This window comes from Rhineura floridana, chromosome 19 (assembly GCF_030035675.1).
Source record: "Rhineura floridana isolate rRhiFlo1 chromosome 19, rRhiFlo1.hap2, whole genome shotgun sequence".
NCBI lineage: Eukaryota > Metazoa > Chordata > Lepidosauria > Squamata > Rhineuridae > Rhineura > Rhineura floridana.
Genome location: NC_084498.1, coordinates 19,795,620 through 19,818,075, shown reverse-complemented (window position 1 = coordinate 19,818,075; position 22,456 = coordinate 19,795,620). Strand labels below are relative to the sequence as shown.

The 22,456-nt window shown below is 43.4% G+C and overlaps 1 protein-coding gene across 3 annotated transcripts in view; it reads left to right on the top strand.

Moving 5' to 3' along the window:
- YPEL1 (yippee like 1) overlaps nucleotides 1-7,693 on the top strand; it is a 35,309-nt gene extending 27,616 nt beyond the window's left edge. For all 3 annotated transcript variants that reach the window (XM_061602787.1, XM_061602788.1, XM_061602789.1), the window contains exon 5: nucleotides 2,234-7,693. In XM_061602787.1, the coding sequence (XP_061458771.1) occupies nucleotides 2,234-2,323 (90 nt within the window). In that variant the 3' untranslated portion in view covers nucleotides 2,324-7,693. The remainder of the gene's footprint in view (nucleotides 1-2,233) is intronic.
- The last annotated feature ends 14,763 nt before the right edge of the window (nucleotides 7,694-22,456 follow it).

The window sequence follows — 22,456 nt, the reverse complement described above, 5'->3', positions numbered from 1 at the left end:
TTTAAAAAAAAATAGTTTTATTAAAATCCAGCAAGTTAAAAAGCCTGTTTTGATTTCAGTATGTTCAAGTGAGGGACACTTGGCCAGCTGTTACCCTTGCACACACACAGATTCTAAGGAATCTTCTTGGCCAATTCGTGTGTTTGAGTGTCATGGTGTCATGGCCATAATCAAGTTACTATATACCATGTTTTCCACAACCACATCTGTGCTAAAAGCGGTTCACAGAAAATACGCAGTCTACAGTAATGACATGTAACTATAATATATAACTGAAGTTTATAATATTGCTGCAACATAACACTAACAATTCAGCAATGAACTATGCTCACTTAAAATTCACAAAGAGTGAGCACAGCGCTTTCCAGTAGGTCAGTTAGCATCATTCAGTACTTTTTCTGCCTGGCCCCCACGGAGCAGAAAGCCCCTTGTGGTTCTCCTGGCAGCAGCTCCCTTGTGAAGGCTGGCGCAAGGGCAGGTGTGCACAGCCACAGCCTGATAGCAAGCCCTTCCCACGCCCGGTTCTTCTTCTGGCGTGCAAAGAACAGCATGTGTCTGACGTGGAAACCTGCTCATATGATCCATCCACTCCTTTTTCAGTGGGACTGGGCTGTGCATGTAGAGGGTACACGCAAACACCACAAGGAAATTTATGGTGCACAGTATCTCTTCACATATAGGTTAATGACTCTGAAACCAAAGGTGAAGCAGCCTCAAGGTAACCTTTGCCATAATGTTTGCTAAAGGAAGTACATTTTTCATAGGATTTGCAGTCCTTGAAGTTTGATGTTATCGATGTGGGGAATGAAAATACAAAAGACAGTTTAAAATAAAAATATAACTTTAAATCAGCTGTGGGGAACCTCTGGGCCCTGGGTTCAGTTAGGCCTGCCAGGGCTTTTCAGTGTGGCCTAATGAGGCTGTTCTGGGCTGGCCACCTCCAGCTGTCATTCACCTGAGATCAGGTGTGGGTCAGATAAAGCTGTGACTGCAAAGGAAGAAGCAAGAGCCTTCACGTGCACTCTTGGTGTTCTTTTGCAGTCCCAGCTTCTACTTGGACCCTGTTTAAATTTGGCACCGAATACAAGCCCTGCTGCTTTGGGATGGAAACTGTTCCACTTGGGAGCTCGCTCACTCCTCCTTAGCCCACTGATTGCATGACATCAGGTGATTGACCTGCCCACCTGGCAAATGTGGCCCATGGAGGGTGACCAGTTGTTGATAGATTTTTAACCTGCCCTTCACCACAAGGTCCCAGGGCAGGTAACAACAATCTAAAATACAACATCAACATACAATTAAAGCTGTATAACGGAGATGCCAGGCACACCTCTGTGGGGAGGGAGTTCCACAGCAAAGGAGCTGCCACAGAGAATGCCCTTTCCCAAGTGTTTGAAGGGTGGAGGAACTACCAAGAGGCCCCCCTCTGCAGGTCTTATCACCTGAGAGGGTATGTAGGAAAAGAGGCAGTCTCTCAGATATTTGGAGTCTAAATCATTTAATACTAGCTTGAGCACCTTGACAGCTAGTATAGCACAGTGGGGAGGAGAGCCTGGCTGAGAGTCCAGAGTCTGTGAGTTCAAATCCCCGCTCGTGTCTCCTAGGCGTCAAGGGCCAGCTAAAGATCACCCCACAGGGAGTGGCTCAGGGGTTACATGCCCTGCCACCTGTGCAGCTGTGGGCAAGCTGCAGAGTCCCAAGGAGCCCAGTTGCCCCCCAGCTGTCAGTTGCGGACAAGGAAGGGGCTGGCTTGTGCAGCTGTGGCAAGCTGAGCAGGCCCTCACCAGCTGTGGAGGACTAGCCTCAGAGGGAGGCAATGGTAAACCCCTCTGAATACCGCTTACCATGAACACACTATTCATAGGGTCGCCATAAGTCAGGATCGACTTGAAGGCAGTCCATTTCCATTTTGAGCATCGTGAATTGGGCCCAGAAACGAATTGGCAACCATTGCAGCTGATTGATTTGGTTATCTGGTTGAAAGTGGCCCCCGAACCCTGCTTTAAATCAACAATCACTTATTACCAGCCGAATCTATTGCTCATGTTTGTAAAGTACTGAATTGTTAAGTTTAGCACCAGATCATCCTTGTTTTGTTTATAGAGTAATGCCAAAGTACATAAAGTACTAGAGTTATGTTGTGTGATACTTTGGCCCTTAACAGGTCTGTTAAGCAGCATTCTTATTTGAGGTGGATAGATAACAAAATCTGATGTTTTATTTTCTTGCCTAGGAACATGCATTTGAGAGCAGTCAAAAATACAAAGAAGGAAAATTCATCATCGAACTTGCCCACATGATCAAAGACAATGGCTGGGAGTAAATTGGAACACTCTTCATTCTTTATGGACACTTAAACTGTGGAACATGCTTTATAAAGACTAATGTGAAAAGGATTTTGGTTGGGCTGGTTGAAAAAAATCACAGCATTTTTGAAACCTCCAAACTAAATAGTGTAATTTTGCGGCGTCCCCAGGCCATCTTTTGCCTTCTTCTCTTTATGTAAGTTTCCCTCTTTTTGTATATGTATTCCTGTGTGAACAGTTGTTTCGGATTAACTTTTTCTACAAACCCTAGAGGAATAATTCCCTAATTTCAAATTACTTTCACTAGCTAGTGTCTCTCTTTTGACCTACGCCTTTAAATGCTCCCTTCTGCTGTGCATGCTTTTTGCCCGTTGCCTGCCCCAGAGGTTTGTAGGAGGCCTGTGTGAACAGTCCTGGAGAGAATGTATGTGATTAGTGTCCTCCTCCACCCCCTAGCAATTTCTGTGGCCTCTTTGCAGTGAAAAGGACACAGTATTGTAGTAACCATTCCTTGTTCTTTAAAAAAGTACTGTATTGCAGCCTGTGTACATCTTTTGGGCAGATTGGTTAAAGGTTCAGTCATTTGTGCTGGCTGAAGTTGGTAAATTCTTGCTTTTATTAAAAAAGAGGGAAGGGGAACAGAACAATAATGTACAAGGATAACTATACTGTAGAACGTGTGACCTAAATCAATACATTCCTACAAAAGTTGGACTTTGCTCTTTTAAGGAAGAATGTCTAGCAAAGTCTTCAAGATCAAAGGACACAAATATATGCAGCTCTTATTTTTAATATGTCATGTAAAATGTTTTTGGTACTGTACCTTTAATAGGGACTTGTACATCCACTGATGTTTTATGGCTGGTTCCATGTAGCTACATAGTTTTTAATGCACTGGACAAAGAGGTTGGTATCGGTGAAGGGTTCTGCCCTTGCAGTACTTAAACACACAAGATTATTTTTTTGTGGGGGGTGAAGTGGCCAGGGCCTCTAGCTGTTACTGCGCTACCTGTGGGAGGTTGGAAGCTGGTGAGCAGGTAAGAAAGTGCAAATTGACTTCTTCGTTTAAAAAAGTAAAATAGCAAGATAGTTTTTTAAAGGGTGTTTGATTTGCTGGCTGAATCACTCCTAAGCACATTTTTGTAATAAACGGTTATGTGAAAGAAACATCAACTTGTAATTTTCCCCAGCTGCTGTTTTTACGTGGGGTGACTTAATCAGACACTTCCACAACATGTGTGTATGTGTGTGTACATAAAGTTCATTTAAGGGAACTTTTCTGCACACTGTTTCAAGAGATTTGAATATTTTTTATGTTGTTATTTGCATTAATCTTTGTTCTAAAATTGACAAGAGGAAAAATGGATGGGAGGACATTTTTACACTACATAACCGCTGATAGCATAAATAATATGGGAAGCCTTATATTGGAAACTCTGCTCCTTTCTAATACAACTTGTACGTGACATAAGAAAAGCTTTGCATTGTTTCTGCTTGCTGGCTGCTGCTGTCATCCTCTGATAAGCTTTCAAATCTCTACTGCACTTTACCGATATATTTCACGTAAAGGTTGGAGCCATCTTTCTCTAAAGATGAATTGTTCCTCCCCTCTTCTGTTTGAAGATTTTTTTTCTCAAATAAACCATCTGGGAAGTAGTATGGTTACACTGTGATGCAAAAAGGATACTGAAAATATATACTTAAATGTGTATATATAGTTACCTCTTAGGCATTCAAATCCAAAGAGCTGTACTCGCGACAGCTAGAGTCAAATTTTGTTTTGCTGAATGACCTTTCTTCTGGTGCTTAATTTAAAATGAATGAGTTTTTAACATCCATTAAGCTTCAGTACAGTACTCTGGAGCCAGAATTTTTATCTTAATTCATGCCTAGACAGCAGTAGCTTCAGCACCCCCACAGACTGCAAGAAGCTGATGTTTCTCTAAGAGGAGCTACTTCCTAGGGAGAAGGCTTGGCTCTGTGGTATCTAACTTAGTGCTACCATCACTTGTGCTGTCGATATAGATCCTTCCAGTCCCCTTGGACTAGAAGCAATCAGCATGGGAACTAGTACCGGCAGGCACTGTATGTCTTGTGGGTTTGCAACATGTGCAAACATTGTCTGGTGTGCCTTGGTAAACACCAGTAACTCAAACGGAATTAATTTATTTTATATCACGTTTAAAGCGCTTTATCTGAAGGTCTGGTTTTCGTCTGTTCTTTATCTTCCCTCTGTTGCGTGTGACTGAAACAGTAAAGAACTTGAACTGTCCTCTGTCTGGTACAGTATCCACTGCCAACAATGAAAGCACTGAAAGTGTCAGCAGATAGGCACTGTTGTGGGCTCACAATGCTGGCTCTAAGCAGTACCAGCTGTGAAACTGTTCCTAGAAGCATCTCGCTTTCAATAGCATGGCTGCTCATTGGTTTGAAAGTCTCTCATGTAGTACTATAAGAATTGGACAAACTTCACTTCGTTTTTTAGGGGAGGGGGTGAATTTGAGAGGCAAAACATTTCAGAAAAAAACTTCTTGAGAGTAGTCAAATCTCTTTTTATCAGTGCATTTATTCATATTCTAAACCTAAATGACTTAGGGCTAAACTACATGTTACATGCAAATCTGTAACTACCCCTTTTTAAAAAGCTGAAAATTCACTTTGGTTGGAAAGTGTAGAGTAGGGGGTTGCTTAGTCCTTTTCCCATTCCAAATCATCATCCCAAACAACTCCCCCCCCACAGGGTTTCAATTGCATGTTTGCATTTGGGGGGCAAGCTGTGGGTAGGGGGTGAGGAGGGGTTGCAGTGGAGAAAGGAATTTGGCTCCCTTGCTCTCTGTTGCTTTTCTGTTCTTTCCAATTCTCTCCCAAAATTTTCATTGTAAAAAGAAAAGGGAAGGGGTCTTTTTTAAACACACACCTGCACATAATGTGTAGTTTGGCCTTCTGAGTACATGAAGATGGGTGTCTTAACCAAAACCTTATGTTTAACCTAGATGCCAAAAACGTGAGGGTTTTTTTTTTTTACGTTGGCACCTGGAATATCAAATCGCGGGTAAAAATCTAATGCAAGTCATTTCTATTGATACGGAATTTAAGGATACCAAATACAGCAATATTTTTATGGATTTTGAAAAAGGGGATGGGAGGCTGGTAGAGACTTTTAAATCTAAAAATGATACTGTAGGTATCAAGTAGCATCCCATTTCAGATTATCTGGGAGGAAGTGAACAATTTTACTTGGCATTGTAGGAGGTTCTTTAAAACCGGGTGCTTCAATTTAACAGGTTGGGTGAAAGTAGAATCTAGCTATGGCTGGATGTTGGTGTATAAAAGATCAGTCTGGTTACTGAACTTTCCAGCATTACATATAAGCATAATACTTGAACGTTTTACAAAGCATTTACCTTCTAACCATTTTTGTTGTTGTAATATATTCTATTTAAGGTTTTGTGTGTGCTTTCTGGGTAAGTTTACGCTTTCCCTTCAACTTGAGCACTTTTGTTACCGGTTATTTTTATTACTGTTGGTCTTAACATTTATTTTATATATATGTATTTTTTATGAATTGTAACAACAAATTTTTGGTGAATATCTCTGTGTTGCTTACTAGTTCCCCTCCCCCTCACCACTTTTGGACTAGATGAACTGACTACAAGCTGGCTCTTGAGAAGAATGTTCATTGGCACATGAATGTGCTCGCCAAGTGTACATCCATTGAAGTGTTTTTTCCCTATGAACTCAATAGTCATGGTTATCTTAAACTAGCCAAACGAAATAGCATGACTGAGGGCCAGTTCAGACACTCTTTTTAAAAAAAAATCCATGTGGAACATCCGCATGGCTGCAGCTGTGTGGAGAAAAGAATGTCTAATCCTGCATAACCACATTAATGGGCACCTAGCAAGTGAAGCCTGGGCGATAATGCCCATAACATGTTCATGCCAGATCAGAGTTAATCTTCTCTGTGCAGATGTATAAGGATGATCTATGTGGTTTTTTCATGCATCTGACGTAGCCCACTGCGCAACCCATTTTTCATTTTTCTAGCTCTCTTGGTGTAAGCATTACAGTAGAGAGAACTGAGTTAATGTCTGTTATTTTTCTTAACAGCTATGAATGTCTTTTTACCATTGAAAGAAAATACCACACTTCCAGCATATTAAGTTGCAACATTTCACTACTTTTGTCCCAATCAAAGCTTGCTTTTCAGCCTAATTGGTCTTGTTGTACATATGGATTTGACTTTCTGTGCTATTGCCATGAATCCTATTATGTAACAGGCTGAAGCTACTCTTGAGTTGCTCTGGGTTATGTATTAAAAGGGGCTAGAGAACATTGTTTTACTCTTGCCCAAGTTTATCTATACTAGATTGTGAAGTTCAAGATGTGGCGAGTTCCAAGTATCAGTGTCTCTCTAAATTGCTTTTATTACATGTATGAGCATTGTGTTCTAGGACTGCGTGACGCATACTGTTATTGAAAATTCACTTGATGTAAGCTGAAATTAGACTTCAAAGGAACAGTGTTTACCTGTTGAGGGAAAAGGACAACCCACATTGGTCATTAATATGAATGTCAGCATTAATTGGGGTGTACCATTTTGATTTCTAATAAATCTGAAATGTGCTATCTACAAAATATGCTGCTTTCCAAATATAATTATGGCCACATTCACACCATACTATTATGCCACTATTATTCCACGTTAAAAGGTCATGGATTCCCCCAAAGATCCTGGAAAGCGTAGTTTGTGAAGGCTGCTGAGAGTTGTTAGGAGACCCTGTTTCCCTCACAAGAGCTACAATTCCCAGAGTTCTCTGAGAAGACAGACTGTTAAACCACTTTGACAATTGTAGCTCTGTGAGGAGAACAGGAGTCTCCTAACAACTCTCAGCACCCTTCATAGACTACACTTCCCAGGATTCTTTGGGGGAAGCCATGATTGTTTACAGTGGAATAATAGTGGAACAAAGGTATGATGTGAATGTGGCCTAGGAGCTGCTACAATGACTTGTTTCATTTTGACCTAACGCCGATAGCCGCAGTCTAATTTCCAGCTTGTGTAATGGGGTGAAAAGAATGTCAACAAGCCTTCACGTTAATGATTCAGTGCTACCACGTGCTGTAGTGTAAAGACAACCAGTAGTCTATGTTGTAAAGAGCAGGGATTTCACAGAAGCAACGTAGAGTCAAAACACAGGAGTCATAGCAAGTGGCAATTAACTTGTGCCTCATTGCTGGAACACTTTCGAAAAATGCTTACTTTTTGCAGCTGATGTGGCTTCTTTCTGGTTTTTTGTCTTAGCAATACTGTACCCAAGTTGTTGTTTCACTTAATTGTATCTACTTGAGGTATCACAATAAAAGTTTTCAGTTGTTTTGTTGAATTAATTGTGCACTTTTTTCCGTTAAAAAACACACCAAGAGTTACATTTCTAGTTGTGTGAGAGCAATTTTCATAAAGGTTTCTTAGCCAAAACTAAGTCTTCTGAAAGATTCTGTGAAAGGTTTCCTGTTTCTTACCTGCTGCACCACTATCAATGTGTTTCACTAGAATAAAGGGTGATTGCCACTGGCTGCTGTTGAAGTGAGAGAATGTTATTTCCATCCTTTCCCTGCAGCAGTCAGTCAGCATTCTCTGGCCACTGAGCATGCTCAGCTCTTGTTAGGCTATGCTCCCCCCACTTCACTTTTTCCCCTCTAAAGATTTTTTATACTTCATAGAATCGTAGAGTTGGAAGGGGCCTATAAGGCAATCGAGTCCAACCCCCTGCACAATGCAGGAATCCAACTCAAAGCATCCCCTACAGGTGGCTGTCCAGCTGCCTCTTGAAGGATTGGAGAGCCCACCACCTCCCTAGGCCATTGGTTCCATTGTTGTACAGCTCTAGCAGTCAGGACATTTTTCCTGATGTTCATTTGAAATCTGGCTTCCTGTAACTTGAGTCCATTATTCTGTGTCCTGTGCTCTGGGATGATCGAGAAGAGACCCTGGTCCTGCTCTGCATGACAACCTTTCAAGTACTTGAAGACTGCTATCCTGTCTCCCCTCAGTCTTCTCTTCTCAAGGCTAAACGGACCCAGTTCTTTCAGTCTCATAGGGCTTTGTTTCCAGTCCCCTGATCTTTGTTGCCCTCCCTCAACCTGTTCTAGCTTGTCTGCATCCTTCTTAAAGTGCGATGTCCAGAACTGGATACAGTACTCAAGATAAGGCCTAACCAGTGCCGAACAGAAGGGAACCAACACTTCATGCGATTTGGAAACTATACATCTATTAATGCAGTCTAAAATAGCATTTGCCTTTTTTTGCAGCCACATTGCACTGTTGGCTCATATTTCGCTTGTGATCAACTACAATCCCAAGTTCCTTCTCGCATGTAGTATTGCTGAGCCTAGTATCCTCCATCTTATAACTGCATTTGGTTTCTTTTTCCTAGGTGTAGAACTTTGCACTTATCTCAGTTAAATTTCATTCTGTTGTTTTCAGCCCAATGCTCCAGCCCATCAAAATCCCTTTGAATTTTTTTTCTGTCTTCCAGGGTATTAGCTATCCCTCCCAATTTTGTATCATCTGCAAATTTGAGAAGCATTCCCTGCACCTGCTCATTCAAGTCATTAATATAAATGTTGAAGAGCACTGGACCCAGGACTGAGCCCTGTGATACCCTGCTTGTTACCTCCCTCCAGTTTGAGACAGAACCATTGATAGGCATTCTTTGAGAACAATTCTGGAGCCAACTGTGGATCCACCGGATAGTTGTTCCATCCAGCCCACATTTAACTAGCTTGCTAATCAGAATATCATGGGGCACTTTGTCAAAAGCTTTGTTGAAGTCGAGATATATTATGTCCATATATTATTCCCACAGTCTACCAGGGAGGTTACCTGATGAAAAAATGAGATACTTGCCAATCAAAGTCACAAAACACAAAGTCATAGGCCAAAGGAAGTTAAAAGTCCATATCTTTCTCATTTTACTCCTTGATTTTGCTCTCTCTCTTCACACTTGATAACCAATCATTATTCCAGATCTAGGCATCGCTTCCAGGCCATGACAATCATTACCACAGGGAAGGAGGTAAATGCAGAGCTTGGAAAAGTTACTTTCTTAAACTACAACTCCCATCAGCCACAGCCAGCTGGCATGGCCACTGGATTGGGCTGATGGGAGTTGTAGTTCAAAAAAGTAACTTTTCCAAGCTCTGGGTAAATGTTCAGAAAGCCCTTTTCTTAAAAAAGGATCACATGGCTGAAGACCTTGCCCATGGGTGTTTAGAAGAAAGGAAGGCATCCATCCACCCAGAGTCAGGAGAGTTCTCAAGATGCTGAGAAGGCTTTCATTTGAAATGCAGTGGGCCAGTCCGAACAACAGCGTGTGCTCCCTGCATACTAGGAGTAATTTGTGAAAAGAGTATCTGAGGAGCAGAGTGTTGTGTTTTGTGTTGTGCCTCCAGGGAAGATTTTCTTTGAAATTGGTTGAGCCAAACAGTATTCTGTGCAGCTTGAGGTTGCTGCACCTTTGGTCTTGAGACCCGGCTCGGTATTTGTAACACTAGCAAGGGCGGCAGGTGGGGAGAGAGGAGAGGAAAGCTGACCGTCTACTGGAGTGAAATTTCTGCCAGCTTCACGCACCAATGCTTTGCTTTGGTACTTGGCTTTCATCTTTACAGACGGTTTTGATGATTCTTGAGAAGAAATTTGCCTCCGTTTAGCCAAGTGTGGAAAAGCTATGTGTTAGGTGAAGACACCAAGGTCACTTTTTCAATACTGAAAAATATCTCAATACCTTTTTTCAATACTGAACAAATCAGCTGATTAAATCATAAGGATATATCTGTCACAATAATGTTTGGTTTTTTTAAAAAGGATTTTTGATACGTCAAGAAAGTCATCAGAGGCCTTTGGATCAAGCAATAATGATGTAACAATACTGTATCTCTTACAATTTTGTTCTTAAATTATTCAAGCTAATTTTTGCACTAAGTTAGTCATGTCAGAAGCTCTGCTCTGAAAAGGACTGGCATTAAATACCATCCAATATGTTTGAGGGCTACTTTGACAAGAAGAACAAGGGACGGATTTCTTCTGTATAAGATGAAAACAAGCCCCCCAAATGTATCAACCCTATGAGAAAATACCACCGTTTTATCTTTTGTCCTACACAGGAAATGCTGTGTAATGGTGGGTATGTTTTGGAGAAAATTAACAGCAAAGATGTGGCTGTACAGTTCTCAATGGACCCGATACTGGTCTTTAACTCTACGTGCTTATCCCAGGATATTTTTGAGAGAGTAACAATAATAAATTTATTTTTGTTGTCTACCTCTTGCCCGGAATGTGGGTGCCGAGGCGGATTGCCAAGATTTAAAATGGCAAAGCATACATAAAAACCATACAGAAATTCAAAACCACAAAAACATACAAACGAAACAAATCCTTAAAAACATAAAAACACCAAGGTGGGAATTAGCCAAATGCTTGTATAAAAAGATGGGTCTTCAGCAGCTGTCTAAACATGAGAAGAGAGGAAGCTGATCTTACCTCACAGGGGAGGGCATTCTATAGTCTAGGGACCACAACAGAGGAGACTCTGTTGTATTTGCCAATTGGGCTTCAGATAAATTAGGTACTCGCAATAGGCCCTTGTTTTTGTGTGAGGGGCATGACTAATAAGGGAAGGCAGGAAGACAGGTCCCAAACCGTTCAGGGCTTTAAAGGCAAAGGCCAGCCCCTTGAATTGCACTCAGAAGCAAACTGGGAGCCATTGTAGCTCTTTTAGCACAGGTGCAATGTTCTCAAACAAAGAATTTATCTTTATTGATGGGCTAACACAACTTTAGTGTCGTAACTACCTCCCACACAGACACTGGGGGCCAGGTTGAAACATTCACAGCCTCATAGCCGTCTCTCAAAGCTGGGAGCAATTTGAGCCTCTAGAAGAGGAGTGAGCAACCTGCAGCTTTCTGCCTAATTTTAGATGGGTGGCAACAAGGGGAAAACAGGAGATGGGGAGAAAGGTGGCAGAGAGAAAGGAGTGCCCTGGCCACTTCTGCCTCCCCACACTGCCAGCATGCAGCCCCTCTACAGATTATGGTGAAGAAACGGTACCCTCGACAGAAAAAGGTTCTCCATCCCTTGCGGTAGAAGCTTCTGTGAGTGAAGTAACTATACTGGAAGCCAGAAAGACAGTTTACACAGCACCATCTTGCTGGAAACCTTGACAAAGGGTTCACCTATACTGCAGGCAAGGATAGCTGCAGCGTTGCTTGTTTTCAGGAAACCAGTCAGCTAAATGACTCAGAACATTTACAGTCAATGGGAAGCACCACGTATTGTTTGTTGGAAGTCCCCTCCATCCACTTTTGCCTTCTGGACTTTGACACAATTTGGATGTTGTGTAAAGGTTGATAGTAGCTCATCAAGTTGCACATAAAAGCTAGCTGAAGGGGATTAGAATCATGGAGGATAAGGTTGCCGATGGCTACTAGTCACAATGGCTACGTTCTGCCTCTGCTGTCGGAGGCAGGATGCGTCTGTATACCAGTTGCTAGGAATCACAAGTGGGGAGGGTCCTGCTTGCTGGCTTCCCATTGGGGCATCTGGTAGGCCACTGTGAGAACAGGATGCTGGACTAGATGGGCCACTGGCCTGACCCTCTTAAGAAAAATGGGGGCTTTCCAAAGGGTTGAAAGCATGTGTATGCTTTACCAGTTTGACCAGACCTCTCTGGTAAATCAATATAAATGCCAGATTAACTTACAAGGATGTGCTTTTACGTCCCCGTTCATTTATTTCACAGCTGGTATAGCACAGTGGGGAGGAGAGCCTGGCTGGGAGTCCAGAGTCTGTGAGTTCAAATCCCCGCTTGTGTCTCCTGGGCGTCAAGGGCCAGCTAAAGATCACCCCCACAGGGAGTGGCTCAGGGGTGACGTGCCCTGCCACCTGTGCAGCCGGGGGCAAGCTGCATAGTCCCAAGGAGCCCAGTTGTCCCCCAGCTGGGAGCTGTGGACAAGGAAAGGGCAGGCTTGTGCAGCTGTGGCAAGCTGAGCAGGCTCTCGCCAGCTGAGGTGGACTAGCCTGAGAGGGAGGCAATGGTCAACCCCCTCTGAATACCACTTACCATGAAAACCCTATTCAGAAGGTAGCCATAAGTCAGGATCGACTTGAAGGCAGTCCATTCATTTATTTCAGGAATATTAGAGGGCAAGAAGGGGATGGGTGGGACTGTCCTAGTTGCAAAGGTCCCTGACAGTCTTCCTCAGCCTGGCACTCTCCTGCTGTTCTGGTCTACCTTCATCCCTGACCATCAGCCATGTTGGCCCTGGGCTGATGGGAATGGTAGTTCAGAGCAGCTGCCTGGCTGGAACAGAGAAGAAATCAATCAGCCCATTCTTTTGGGCCCACTTCCTAAATATAAGTTGGCTTTAAAGGGGGAACAGATAAATCAATGAAGGATAAAGTCTGTCAGTAGCTACTAGCCATGATGAATATGTCATACTGTCCAGAGAGAGAATGACTATCATTCTGGGAGCAACAACAGGAGGACAGGGCCATGCCCCGCTTGAGGACTTCCCAGAGGCATCATGGTTGTCCGCAGTGGCAAACAAGATGCTCAGTTAGATAGGCCTTTGCTCTGATCCAATATGTCTCTTCTTACATTTTTAGGATGTAAACTGCAGCAACCCACTTCGAGGACATACACATAATACAACTGCCTGGGCAACTGGGTCACGTAAGTGGCTGTTAATGTGATTTGGGTGGATCTTATTCACATAAATAATTTTCTTTTGGGACAGGGAGGTCCTTAGCATGATTAGAATTTGCCTGAACTGTGTGTGAATCCTCTCACAAGAATAGCTAAACACATTTAAAAGGGCAAGCAAAATGATTGAAGGGATCAGAGCACACACATTAGGAAATGTGATACTATTTGATGCCTTTTTGGTTGTTGTTCAGAAAGAAAGATGGCTAAGGGAGGAAATAAGAGGTTTATAAAATAAACACAGCATGGAGAAAGTGGATAAAGAGGTATTTTTATCACAGTCTCTTAATACTAGAATTGGGGCCCACTCAATGGAGTTGATAAGCAATAGATTCAGGACAGATGAACAGAGGGCAGTGCCACACCACGCACAATCCATTTATGGGGATTCTCTGCCTCAAGATGCGATGATGGCCATTAGCTAGCAGCCTTTCCCATCCTTTGACTCCCCAGATGTTGTTGGATTACAACTCCCACAAACAAGGAAACCCTCACAGTGCCTTACCAGTGAAAAGCCAAAAGTGGAAACAAACGTGTTTTTATTGCTGCCCGACACGTTTGGGTGGAAAGAACCTTTTATCAAGGGCAATCTGTAAAAGCATATATATACACAGCATTAAAGTCAATTGTCAATCATACAGTACATTGATACATTAATCTGTTAAAAACGAACAATTCCATGATACGCTAAATACTGGCTGCAAAAGCTGTAATCAATAAGGACAGCTTACCAACTACAATGTTTGGCTGAAAAGAGATTTTTTTTTGGATCCTCAAGCTGAGAAGTGTACTTCTCACAGGTTTCAATGAAGATAACTCCCTTACTGTCGTTCATCTGCAAGACAGGCAACAGTTTGTTATGTCTGTCTTATGGATAAGCATTTACTTCCTTCTAAGATCTGTTTACATTTAGAGCAGTACCATACGCCTTTGCCTTTAAGAATTTTTAAAGTTCTGCCTTTAATGCACTGTTATTTCCACCTGTGTGGGAGCTACTCCTTTCTCTCTCTTTTAGAGCCAGCTGTGTGTAAGGACTCAGTTGGCTGTAGCAATGATACAGCAGCAGCGTGAGACTTCCATTAGGTATTTTGATTTCCATATGTATTCTCTGTTTTCACATCCATTACAAAAGTTGTTTTAGAATGTTCAAATCCAGGTTGTTTGTTTAATTGTAGTTTTTTGTTAGTTCAGTGCAAATTACATGAAGGACGGTAGTTGTATGTGCCACCCCTGTGCATGTTTGCTTTCCCTTTTGAGTAAAGTTTACTTCCATCTCAAGACCAGCAGTGCATATGTTCAGTAATTTCATATTCTTCTGCCGTTTGTACATTGTCACACCCACTTTGTGTGCTATTGGTTTTCTTCCTGTCTCCTATCATTTTGTGTGTTTGTACATCAGTGAGACAGTTGTATGGTATTTGCACTATGCGCACTGATTCCTTTTACTGCTTTTGGTGCATCTGTCATGGAGACAGCTCTGCAAGATTTTTGGCTGTTTGTCAATTCTAATTATTTCTTACGATTTTCAGTTTTTTGAATTGTTCTTCCCCTAGAGCCAGTCTCATTCAGCATATTAAGTTTGTTTGAGATACTGTTGTGATACCAATGTATGCAATGCAGTAGGTCTTTCATCTTTGTATTCGTTTGTCCTTATTTGCTTGGTTCAGACTCGTTTTTTGGGAGAGAGGTTGTGTTAGAATTTTCCATTCTGATGTTATGTATTCATATGTGAAGTTTTTAAGTTAAGTTTTATTTTGTATTACTTCCATCTCAGTTGTCCCCTTTTGTCCTTATTGATTAGAGCTTTAGCAACCAGTGTTTAGTATATTGTGGAATTATTCATTTTTAACAGATTAATGTATAAATATATCGTTATGGGTTTGGGGTTGAGAAAGATGATTTCTATTAGTCCCCTACAGCCTCTGATTTGGAATCCTGCACCTGGAAGTGAGAAATCTGCTCACTGGCCAGATCTCCCTTTGTTAGTCTGATAGAGTGGACTAGTGAGTTAATCAAGTGCCCATTAACTGGTGAATGAGTCAGGGAGATCCTATTGTTATTGAAACTCTTCAGGAAAGCCCCCCCCCTTCCTGAGGCCAAGGACAGGCTTGAGTTTGGAGTAGAGTCAGAGAGAAAAAGGTTGGGAACTGAAGACAGGCTCTCTGCACCATGACTTTAGGGTGTCTCCTGTAAGAAAAAAATGCAAGATCTGTTAGACTGCTGATGCCTTGAACCCCTCTATCCTAAGCTTAGGTTTGAATGTTTGTAAATAAATAAAACTGGCATTTTCCCTGGGAAGGCACTTTGAGGGTTTCCCCTCTGCTTGTTTGCGGTACTTTTGGGTGCCTCCCTCCTTGCTTTTCTGCCTGGATTACAACTCCCATCAGCCCCTGCCAACATGTCCAATGTTCAAGAATTATGGGATTTGTGGTTCAGCAACATCTGGGGACCCAAAGATTAGAAAAGGCTTAGATGGTTTTAAACAGAGAAATTTATGGAGAAAAAGAGCTCGGCTACTGGTTTGCCAAATGAAACGTCCAGATTCAGAAGCTGTATGCTACAGAATACCAGTGGCTGGGGAGGGACAGTGGGAAAGGGCCCAGTGTCTTTGCGCACTGCTGATGGGCTTGCCAGAGCCATCTGATTGGACACTGTGGAGAAGGATGCTGGATTAGAAGGAGCCTTGGGTGTGATTTGTCAGGGTGGCTGTTCTCTACTTAGCTCTGTACCCTTGCGGTTGGACTGTAGGCAGCCACCCACATGGCTGGCTGTATATAGAAGCAGTCCTGATTTCCTGTACCGGCCCTAGGACCCACAACACTTTGTTGCGTGGGAGGTGTGCATACTGGTGTAAAAACAGAGCTGATCTTAGCCCCTTGTGAATTCCAAGGTGTTGCTCTGCTTGTTTGCTTTCTCACGTTATGTAATGTCAACGGTTCATGCATGTTATCGGCTTTCAAGATGCTTCCTTCCCCTTGTGAAAAAAATTCCTATGGGCAAATCATTCTCAGCTCATAGCCATTGCACTGTCAATGCAGCAATCAACTTGTTTATAGCTTCTGGCTTTTATCAATCATGTATATTTTATGCAAACCGCTCAGAGTTTTTTTTACAATGAAGCATTCTACAAATTCTGTTAAATAAATAAATAAATAAATAAAGGAAATACAGTATAACTCTTGCCCATTTGCTCTTGTCAGAGCTCTCTTTTGTGTTTCTCAAAACAGATTTGAGTCCCCAGAATTCAGAATTGCCCACTTCTAGGCTTTGGAAATGTGGCTGTGATATTCACACTGATCTGGCCTTTAAACCCATCGAGGACATTTCAGTGGATGACACAAAAAGTGCCCTTTGCCTACTTTCCCATATGTGCCCTGGAAAATGAGACAGCACCATTTTAAAGAAACAGATCTTACGTTGTAGCCGATTCCGGCTTTTATGTTTGAATGACATATGTCCTGGGTCATAATGTCTTTCTGTTAGTCTTCTCACTCTGTTTTCTATTTCCAGCACTGCTGTTATCACCCTCATCTTGAATGGGGGTTGGTGGGAGGGAGCGGGAAGGAGCACATTAGAACAAACGCTTCCTTTGGGGCCTGTTTCCAGAGTGAGGTCATCCTCAAAGGCAGCTGTTTTTTAGCTTGGGGGAAGATGACAGAGATTGGATTGATTCAGGCTACACGCTGCGCTTAATGGGGAGCGAGACCTATAAACTGGACTGCAACACTGGCTGATTATAACGCGAGGAGCCGGAGGCTAGGAGCAAAACAGCCTGAGCAGGCCTTTGCAGAGGGAGCCTTTGCCCCTGGCCCACAAGGCAAATGATGGGCTGCGACCACTCCGGGAGGCCAGACAGGCCAGAAAACATTGCATTTGCATCACTATATTTATCTGCAGTCACTCCCCATCTCCTCAAAGGGTCCGAGCAGATACAGGGGCTCGCACCTCTGCTTCTTCCTTCTTCCACAAGTGGCCAGTTTGGAGGAAAAAGCAAAGTCAAACAGTGGTGTAGTCAGGTTAATTTCAGACGCTGGACGTTTAATGCTTGTATGTGGGATGCAGTGTGTGTGTGGGTCATCTTTAGAGGATAATGTGGGAGCAGTTCTGGTTGAAGAGTGGAGCAGAAAGGCTATAAATAAAATACTCCTTCACTTGCTTCAAAAAGTGGTAAGCCAGCCATGCTGCGTTTGAGGGGCCCTGTGCTCATTCTGCTGAGTGGAGCTCTGGACGCCTGCCCTGAAGTCCTGCTCTGACGGCACCACTGAAAGTAAACCATCAACACCTTCTCCACCCAGATTTCCCTCCATAAACTAGAAGTGGGGTCTTTCCACTCTGCGCAGTGTGTGTGAGGTAGAGCTGGGAGAGCCTCTGCCAGTCAGTGTAGACAATACTGAGCTAGGTGGACCCAGTAGTCTGACTTAGTATAAGGCAGTTTCCTAGGTTCCTAGGCCATAGGGAGATGGGAGCAGTTCGATGATGAAGATGATGATGATTTATATATCGTCCTTCCAGTAGGATCCCAGGGTGGCAAAGGATTCTGATTTTTGTTTTCACCTGTCGGTGATCTGAGAAAGGGAGGAGAGGGGGTAGCACAATAAAGTTTAAAGAGTACCACTGTATAATTGTTTGCCAATTTTTTTTACTTTGCCCTACTTCCATACCTCAATATCGTTACAGTCTTTACTTTCTGCATTGCTTTTCCCACTAGTCTCACTGTTTACAATTCCTACCCAACAAAAGCACGTGTATAGCATGCGTATGTATGTGGTTGATGCAGCCAGCAACGTGTCCTCTTGACCCTTGCCCTTCTTGGCTTATTAAAGCTTGCCGAGGGGGTTGGACCGAGTGGATCCAGGGTGTGGTCAACGCATCATTGCAGGAAGGAGTGGTTCCAGGCGCCTTGAAATAGGCGGTGATCTGACCACTCCTGAAAAAGCGCATCCTGGACCCATTGGTTTGTGACAACTACTGACCCGTTGCAAATACTCCCTTTTTAGGGAAGGTGATTGAGAGGGTTGTGGAGCAGCAGTTGCAAGTACTCTTGGATGAAACAGATTATCTTGACCCATCCCAGTCTGGGTTCAGGCCTGGTTATGGGACTGAATCAGCCTTGGTCGCCCTCATGGATGACCTTTATCGGGAGGACAGGGGGAGTGCGACCCTGTTATTCTTACTTGATCTCTCAGTGGCTTTTGATATCATTGACCGTGGTATCCTTCTGGGCCGACTTGGTGAGATGGGTATTGGAGGCACTGTTTTACAGTGGTGACTGTCTTTTGGTCCCTTGGCAGTTGTGCTGTGGAGTGCCGCAGGGTACCATCTTGTCCCCCATGCTGTTTAACATCTATGTGAAGCCATTGGGAGCAGTCATCAGGAGCTTTGGGGCTAGGTGTCAGTAGTATGCTGACGATACCCAGCTCTATTTCTCTGTAACATCTGAATCGGGAGAGGCTGTGCAAGCCCTTGACCGCTGCCTGGACTTGGTGGTAGGCTGGATGAGGGCCAGTAAACTGAATCTGAATTCTAGCAAGACGGAGGCACTGTGGGTTGGCAGGTCATGAGTTTGGATAATTGGTCAGTTGCGTGCTTTGGATGGGGTTGTACTCCCTCTGAAAGAGCAGGTCCGTAGTCTGGGGGTGCTCCTGGATCCATCTTTGTCACTAGAGGCCCAGGTGACCTCAGTGGCTAGGAGTGCCTTTTACCAGCTGCGGCTGGTAAGACAGCTGTGGCCATTTCTGGACCGGGATAGCCTGACCACTGTTGTCCACGCACTGGTAACCTCCAGGCTGGATTACTGTAATGCGCTCTATGTGGGGCTGCCATTGAGGTTGGTCCAGAAGCTGCAGCTGGTGCAAAATGTGGCAGCGAGATGGCTCACTGGGACAGGGAATCGCCAACATGTCACCCCACTACTGAAATAATTGCTACCGGGCCAAGTTCAAGGTTCTAGTTTTGGTGTACAAAGCCCTATACAGCTTGGGACCAGGATACCTGAAAGATGGTCTTATCCCTTATATACCTAGTTGATCTCTGTATTCTGCAGGTGAGGGCCTCCTGCAGATACCATCTTATCAGGAGGTCCATTCTGCACAATGTAGGAAATGGACCTTTAGTGTGGCAGCACCTACCCCGTGGAATTCCCTCCCCTTAAATATTAGGCAGGCTCTGTTATCTTTTTGGTGCCTTTTGAAGACAGACTTTCCTCTTTCAACAAGCCTTTTAAGTTGAGATATATCCCAGTCTGTATGTGTGTTGGAATTGCTTTTAATTTTTTTTAACTATGTTTTTTAACCCTTTTTAAAAGCTGTTTTTAAAGCTTTTTTTTAAAAAATGTTTTTAAAGTTGTTTTGTTTCGATGTATTTTAAGGTCTGTTTTTTTGATGTTTTGATGTGTTTTTAGTGCTTTTGTTTGCCACCCTGGGCTCCTGCTGGAAGGAAGGAAGGGATATAAATCAAATAATAAATAAATAGCTACCTGCTGAGAATGACCCTCAATGCATCTGATGAAGTGGATTCTAGTTCACAAAGGTTTATGCTACAATAAATTTGTTTGTCTTAAAGGTGGCACAAGACTTTTTTTTTCTATAACAGGGCTAATTGGAAATACCCAATATTAGGAATCTATCTATTTTGGGGGTGGGTAGGTGAGTGGGAACAAAACTTTCATGAAACTACTGTTGGTCTCCTGGAGCCCTCAAGAAAGAATCAGACATAAACAATCACAATTGATAATGAAGATCTTCAGAGTCTTTTCAGTGGTGTCCCCCAAATTCCTTTCTAAGCATGTCTTGTTCTCTTCTGATGAATGTAATGGGACAACTTAAGGCCTCAGTGGCAGTACTGGGCTCAGCTACCATTATTCTAACAACTGGAGGGGGAAGATCCAAAGAGCAATACAACAAGCATGTAAAGGTGCCACGTTCAATGATGTTATCCTGGGATCTGTGCACAGGATACAGGACAGACATGGGTTCCTGAAAAATCAGTCCCTGTAGCATGACTTCACTACTCAAAAGAGCCTGCTGGATCATGCCAAAGGTGGCCCATCTAGTCCAGCGTCCTGTTCACACAGTGGCCAACCAGATGCCCCAATAGGAAGTCCGCAAGCAGAGCAGGAGTGCAAGATCACTTCCCCCTCCTGTGGCTTCTGGCAACTGGTTTTCAGAAGGTGGCAGAGCACAGCCATCATGGCTGGTAGCCATTGATAGCTTTACCTTCCCAGCATTTGTCTAATCTTCTTTTAAAGCCGTCCAAGTTGGTGGCCATCACTGCCTCCTGTGGGAGTGAATTCCAACGGAATGCAGTTGCTTGGGATAGAGTATATGATGCCCTCAATTTCAGCAAGTGGATAGTTGCAGCGCCTATAGCTTATTGGATTCAACCCTCCCCCACCGGCTGTGTTTGTTGATGTGCTTTTAAACAAGAGCTTGAGATGCGTAAATTAAGCAGGCTAATGAATGAATGAATGAATGAATCTTTATTTTTACCCCGCCCTTTTTCCAAAGCTGGAACTCAGGGCGGCTTACAGATAAAAACTACATACGGTTAAAAGGTGGCACCTTTGCGGGCCTGGCCTGGAGACAGCGATGGGAAAGCACCTGAAAAGCTCAGGCCACAGTTAAGCACTGGAAAAATGAGGCCATCTGAAGTCAGATTTGTGGCTTTCAAAGGAAGATAGACACGTGTTCAGCTGTTGAGTCACTGCGTTGTGTCACATAAGCAAGTGACATATGAAGAGGCCCTTTGTTCCATACAAACGCTAGCTGAAAACCTAACTAATTAGGCTAAGAAATGGTTTCTGCTGGGGTTGACCCCTTCCCAAGCCTCTTATTTTAGTTTATAAATTGTTTTGCTCAAGCCACAGGCCAAGCCACACAGTCTCTCTTCTTCATGATAACTCTTTCAGCTTGGATGTCTAGCTGCAAATTGAAAACCAATCTGCAGGAAACAGAATGGCTTTTCTTTCTAAACTCGGTCTTCTGCTTCGGATCTTTGGCTGTGATTCTGTATTAAATGCAAGCCAGCAAGTCCCTCGTCTTGGGAGCAATTTTTGTGTCGACAGTTCTGCTTTCCCTTTGCCCTTCCAACCTCTGCTCTTGCTAAAACCTGTTGCTTTTTCCTTTGCAAGATTTCCACCTGGTTTTAAGCACTGGTTTGACTTAGTCTCATCATTATTTCTTCTGCTCAGCCTTTAGGAACATTGGCAGCGCCACGTAGTTTCTCCATCAGGAACCCACCTTCTCTGAGGACATAAAAGAGCAGAGGTTTTGGAAGTGGGTAAAAGCAGCAGGGATGTTTTAAAGAAGGGCCAGCTACAGCTTTTGGCATTTGATATGAGCCCCCCCTCCAATGCGGCAGTTGTCCCAATCAATTAATCGCACCTTCAGAGAGCCAGTGTGGTGTAGTGGTTAAGGTGTTGGACTATGACCTGGGAGACCAGGGTTCGAATCCCCACATAGCCATGAAGCTCACTGGGTGACCTTCGGCCAGTCACTGCCTCTCGGCCTCATGAAAACCCTATTCATAGGGTCGCTACAAGTTGGTATCGACTTGAGGGCAGTACTTTTACATTTTCAGAGAGCTGTCAGATGACCAAGGGGTGATATCAAGACAGTATACAATGTTTGAAATATAAAACACCATTAAAAAAATTAAAATAATATAATCATTAAAGTGACTGGCTACCCCAAAATAAAAATTAAAGAGTTGCAAATGCAGGTTGGCAAAAAAAAAAGTCTTGCAAGAGACATGTGAAAGTCAAAAGCTAGGATGCCTGCCATATCTCTGCTGGAAGAATGTTCCACAGCATGGGACCGACACCACTAAATGCCTGACTTCTGGTTGAGGCCAGTCGGGCCTCTGTAACATGGGGGACAAGCAGCACTCCTCTGGAAGATCTCAGTGACTGAGCTGGGATATCAGGGCTCAGGTAGACCTGAAGGTATCCTTTGTGGCTGGGACCAATCCTCACTGCTGCTCAGAGGACAAGTGAGCAAGCGGGTTACAGGCATCTGCACACCTCCACCATTGCCAGCTTGCCCTACAGTTCTGAGTGAGTAGCAACAGCGTCTAGTACCACCACCAACTTGGTTCAGTGGCAGGGGACCTTTCTGATGCAACAGGGCTTTGCAGCAACTGCCCAGCCATTGATGTTATCTCTGCTTTAAACCTTAACATAATTTTTTAAAAATATTGAAAATAAACCAAAGCTCCTTGTTCTTCTCCTTATAGTTTATGGAGAGATGAAACCATTTCCTTAAAAAAGCTCAGACTCCAGTAAGGGGCGTAGAAAATATGGATGACTCATTTCCTGGCAGGACAAACAAAACACTGTTTTGGCAAGAGCCTGGGGGAAAAAAAGCCAAACTGGAAAGCAATAAGCAAACG